The sequence below is a fragment of the Capsicum annuum genome, chromosome 1 (assembly GCF_002878395.1).
Source record: "Capsicum annuum cultivar UCD-10X-F1 chromosome 1, UCD10Xv1.1, whole genome shotgun sequence".
Lineage (NCBI taxonomy): Eukaryota > Viridiplantae > Streptophyta > Magnoliopsida > Solanales > Solanaceae > Capsicum > Capsicum annuum.
In genome coordinates this window covers 178,852,683-178,858,243 of record NC_061111.1, presented here as the reverse complement: position 1 = coordinate 178,858,243, position 5,561 = coordinate 178,852,683, and the positions used below count along the sequence as shown (strand labels likewise).

At 37.5% G+C, this 5,561-nt stretch overlaps 1 protein-coding gene across 3 annotated transcripts; it reads right to left on the bottom strand.

Moving 5' to 3' along the window:
- Positions 1–1,207: 1,207 nt before the first annotated feature.
- LOC107842250 (pentatricopeptide repeat-containing protein At3g06920) lies at positions 1,208–5,561 on the bottom strand. 3 transcript variants are annotated; one of them, XM_016686010.2, is made up of 3 exons: positions 5,314–5,561; positions 4,668–4,745; positions 1,208–4,022 (listed from the first exon to the last, which is right to left on the bottom strand). In XM_016686010.2, the coding sequence occupies exons 2-3, from the start codon at positions 4,690–4,692 to the stop codon at positions 1,285–1,287; spliced, it is 2,763 nt and encodes a 920-aa protein (XP_016541496.2). In that variant the 5' UTR covers positions 4,693–4,745; positions 5,314–5,561; the 3' UTR covers positions 1,208–1,284. The 3 variants fall into 3 exon arrangements, with proteins under 3 accessions (XP_016541496.2, XP_016541509.2, XP_047263861.1); XM_016686023.2 differs by having other exon boundaries at positions 4,668–4,729; XM_047407905.1 differs by lacking the exon at positions 5,314–5,561 and adding an exon at positions 5,095–5,282.

The window sequence follows — 5,561 nt, the reverse complement described above, 5'->3', positions numbered from 1 at the left end:
AAAAAAAACTGTTAATGAGTAATAATATAACTAGCTAAATAGCAATATTAACCTAATTTTGTTTTAATTAATCACAATAAAACACAAAGAAATGTTAATATTTAGTCCATTAGAAGTAAAAATAAATTCGTCAAAAAAAACTCACATGACACTTATGGCATGTTCAACATCGCCACGTCATTTTCATAAAACATATTTAATTCCTTAAAAAATTTAGTATTTTATATTTTAATTATTTATATATTTTATAAACATATTTAATATTTAAATATCTATGATGGTACAAATAGACTTTGAGTTTGGACTCTTTTTTTCATTCTTAGTACTCTATTCTATTTTTAAATTATTTTTTATTTGGCCCAAAGGCCAGCCCAACTCATATTGCTCAAGCCTCAAGGGCCAACGGGCTTATGCGGACCGAGCTAAAAAGCCCTGTTCTTAAATGGACTATAAAATTCATACCCCAACCCTAACAATTTACGAGCTGGATCGGGCCAGCCCAACGGGCGTAGCCTATATTGACGGGTCTACTTTCAAGTTACCAGAAGAATATTTTTCATAGGCAATTCCAAACTGTAATTTATCAATACAACTGACGTTCATCAACTCTCTCCCCTTCCATAAAACACATTATTTTCACAAATATAGTAAGCAATCCAAGATAAAATCATCCAGGTCAGTTCATGAATGATACCAGTATAACCTGTCAATCATCATTCAACATAGTCAAACACCTTTTGATATACTAAAAAGCATGTCAGGCTAAACTTAACAAGATTCACACACTGAAATATATATACAGTGGGTATAACTTCAAAACATTAACTCACAACCATTAAGGTTGAAAATGCTAATGAAGTGTAGATTGCAGTAGCTGTTAGTTTAACAACTAGTACAGATACAGTAGTGGTTTTGAAACAGCAATGGGTTAAGAGTTTCAGCAGAGAGAATGACAAAAATACATTGTTCTACCAGGGCTGTCCAGCGGTGAGCAGTGTTGGGCATCTAAACACGATGTGGGTAAAACTGTTTCTCCACTTAAGATTCAACTGACTCGCCTTAGAAAGACATTTTAAAACGTAGTCACATGTGTAAATGAGTTTGCGTGTGTGTAGCAGAGTGGAAGAGCAGAAAGCTATACAAACGAAACATTTAATGTGGCAATTGTTTGACCAATAAATAAGAATTTTTTGCAAGTACCAATAAATAAAAAATAAAAGAAGATCAGACCTTTGAATTATGAAATAAAAAATTTCTTTATTTTCACAGGTACCTATTGCAACATTACAAAGATCTTGAAGCATGCTGCGATTTTGCTATTTCTCTCAATATAGCACCCACGATTGCGGCCTGTTCAAGACATTCTGCCTTGTGCAATGCATCTAAAAGAATAACACAAGTTTTGGTATATATATTACATCCTCTTAATCTTGTTTCTTCAAATAGCTCATATGCCTCCATTGCCCTGTTTGCTATGCTTAGCCCCTCTATCATAGTGTTGTAACAAGCAGAATCTGGTTTACCTCCCTTGGCCTGGAATTTCTGAAAGAGTTTATCAGCCTCTGATACATTTCCGGCCTTTGCAAGCCCAGAGATCATGGTTGTATAGGTGATCATATTGGGCTGTAGCCCTTCTTTCTGCATCTCTTGCCAAAATACAAATGCTTTATTGAATTTTCTTACTCTACAGAGACCATTAATGATAATGCTATAAGTGAAAGTATTTGGAGCGCACATTAACTCCTTCATCGACTTGAAGCAAACAAGGGCTTCATCTATTTCTTCAGCCTTCACTAGTGCATCAAGCAAACAATTCCATGTGTATACATTTGGAGACAAGTCTTGTTGCATCAATTCTTCCATGATTAGATATGCTTCGTCTATTCTACCCACTTTACCAAATCCGTCTACTAGACTACTGTATATAACCACATTTAAAGGAATGCCTTTAGATTTTGCCTCTTCAAAAAGCATGTAAGCTTCATCAAGTCTGTCAATCTTAGCAAGCCCATCAATGACGGAGCCATATGTTACTACAGTTGGCTCAAGACCTTTTACTTTCATCTCCTCCAGAAGCTGATAAGCTTTGTTAACTTTACCTGATTTGCAGAATCCATCTATAACAGTATTATAAGCAAAAGTGTCCAGCACGTACCCCTGTTCCTTCATCACATAGAACAGCTCATATGTTTCACGAGCACAGCCAGCTTTTACGAGTCCATGGATTAGGATAGAATAGCTCCTGACATCTGGAGTGAATCCCAAAGTCTTGATTTCCTCAAACAGAGACCTACCTTTCTCTATTTCACCAGCTTTGAAAACACAATCCATATAAGTATTAAGGAGTGTAAGGTCAGGAGAGGTTCCTCGCCGCACCATCTCCTTGTAAATTTTGTGGCCATCTTCCTTTCTCCCACACTTGAAAAAGTTCCTGATGAGAGATGTATAGACAATGGCAGTAGGAGTAAGATCAAAATCCAACATTTGTTCATAGAGTCTGTAAGCATCATCTACTCTCCCTCGCCTACCCAGGCCATCTATCAGAGAACAAAATGTGAACTCATTTGGTCTACAAACTTCATGATCCATAGCTTCGAAGATAGAACATGCTTCATCAAGTTGTTGAGCCTTGCATAAACGATCAATCATTATGTTCACAGTCAATACATTCGGAAACAAGCCAACCACCTTCATAGTGTCACGAATTTCTAAAGCAACATCAAGCTTCCCTGACCTGCAGAGCATGTCTATGAGAATATTATAGGTAGAAAGATTAGGTGCAGCATCTTTCCTCATCTCCTGAAATAACCTTAATGCCTCGTCCACTCTTTGTTTCTTCCCAAGGCAAGTAAGAAGACTATTATATGCAACCACACTTGGTATTGACCCTTTTTGTCTTTGTCTCTCAAGCAAACTATATGCTTCATCAAATTTTCCTGCAGATCCGTAACCCATGATCATGGTATTATAAGCATATGCACATGGAACAGTCCTGTTGAACTCCAACTGCTCAAACAAGTCTACAGCTTCATTCAATCTATTAGCTTTGCAAAGAACCCCAATCATACTGGTGTATGTCACATCATCGGGTAAAATATCATGCGCCTTCAACTCATGAAAGAATTTCCAGGCCATATCAACTTTGCCAGCCTTGCCAAAACAGTCAATGCAAACATTATAGAGGACAATGTCTGCATCAAAAGCATTGCTTTTCATCTCATCCAACAAGGACAGAGCAGCATCAACTCTGCCTTCCCTAGCAAAAGCTCGAATTACAGTTGTGAATAAATATACATTTACTTCATATCCTAATTCCTGCATCTGATGGAAGAGGGTGAGCATGAGATCAGGTTCTTGAACAGCAGAGAGTGCACCTATTACAGTTGTATATGCAGAAAATGCAGGGCGAATCTTAAACTTTCTTATGGTTTGAATTAGATCAAATGCTTCTTTAAGTTTTCGCTTCTTTACACAGCTAGTAACCAACTCAATCGATACAGTATTTGATGGGCCGAATCCAGCGAGACTAATTTCTTCCAAAATCTGTTCCAGATATTCGAAATTTGTAGTCCTGGCCATTACCATGAGAAGTGAATTATATGCCTCGGGGCAATGTGGTTGGAGAGCTGTCTTCTCAGCCCATCGGAAGTATTTTAATGCTGCGTTGACATCCTCTAGCCGCCTTAATACTCCAGTGACCAATTCAGTGCTAGGATTTTCAGCACATTTGGATAAAGCAATCTCTATGGAAGGTCCCCAAGGACCACTCTGCAAGATCTTGCAAACATTATCCACTGTTTGCCTTATACCCTCCAATTTGCTTGAAAAAGCCTCACTACCCCCAAGTGAGTTATGTACTCCATTCTGCATGTTCTCCAATTGGCTTGAAAATTCCGGGCTCCTCTCTGGAATGAAGGAACTGGCAGTTCTATCCAAGTTGGAAAATCCATTATTGGAAACTGAGAACCTCTTGCAATTAGCAAATACAGGAGTGCGTTTTAATTCATACTGAGATCGTAATCCTAAAGCAGAACATAAAAAGAGTAAGCAACTAATACAGTGCTGCAACGGAAGAAAAGGAGACTACAAGGAAATAAAATATGCCTGGCTGCCAGAAAAAGATAAGTACCTATATAGGAAAAGCATTTATACCAAGGCAATTACCTACCCACCCGCCCCCCATCCCATTTCCTTCACTATGTAATGTTGTTTCTTCTTTGTCCAAGTTCTTTAAGTAAATTTGAACGGAAGTATCTTTCAAGTCGAATCAAATAACCATTTTGCAGTTAGTTAAACAGTAACAACCATATGTTCAATCCATAACTAGTTGAGGTTAGCTATATAAATCCTCAAAAACCATTCTGCTCAATTGGACCTGCTTCATTCTAATATTCCATTATTTGTCTGCGCCTACTGCTATGTGCTAAATACTGCTTAAGATAAATCAATCCCAACTATTGCATCATGTAGGTATTTGAAGACCAACATTTTGTAGCTAAGCTATGTACATGAATATCAGAATATGTGATTTTACAGCAAGGAGAACAGTGCATCACAGATAAGCAACACGGGACAATAAATGCCTCCAATCTTTATAGTTCTCCCAAGGAAAAGGCAGCCAAATAATTAGGGAACCCTTGGCTTGTTAAGAAAAAAGATTGAGGTACCTCTGTTAATCAATTGTAACCTCATCCTAGCACGTCCCAGCTGCGGCTATGTCATTATTTTCCTGCATCCATATCAACCTGTCAAATAGACAAATTCAGAAGTCTTGACCTATAATAGAAAAGGAAAAAATTACTTCAACCTGTAACATAGAAATAAATAGAACACAGGATACTAGGTACCACACAACAAAATAGGCAACAGTCCTGCAGAAGTGTTTCAAAATGGACTACAACTGAAGTTATAATTTTGACACAAAAGACCAATTGTTTATCTTCTGGCTTTCAAAGTTTGAAACTTTCCTAGCTCAAGTGGAGAATCTAACGCAAAGCAAGGAAGGACATGAACTAAAAAGGGCATCCACGTGCACTAAAGCTCCTGCCATGCGCGTTTTCCAGGGAAGGTCTTTTGTATGCAGCCTTAACTTACATTTCTGCAAGAGGCTCTCTCCATTGCTTGACCCCATGACCAACATGTAAGCAACTTTACCAGTTACTCTCAAGCTCCCCTTTGTGGATGGCAACTAAATTTGAAATAAAAAGAACCAATCTATGATATTGAATTCCAAAGAAAAGCTTTCTGGGTCACTAGAAAGTCATACAGTACAAAAAAAAAAAAAAAAAAAAAGCGGGATGCAATCAAATATACCTGATTGCTCAAATTTACACAAAGATTTGGGTAAATAAATTTAGCACCTCAAATAATTAAACAAAGGGTTTAAGCAATGTCAGGGTTTATGCTCCAAGGAGCTATAGAGAGTGGTTAATGTGGGGAGTTTTTCACTTCAAAATCGAAGTTGAGTGTGATTAGTATGTGTAAATTGTAAAGAGCTTGGCCATTTGGTACTAAACATAGGGTTCTTTCATATTCAATCTATTTTGGGGTGACCAAGTAAA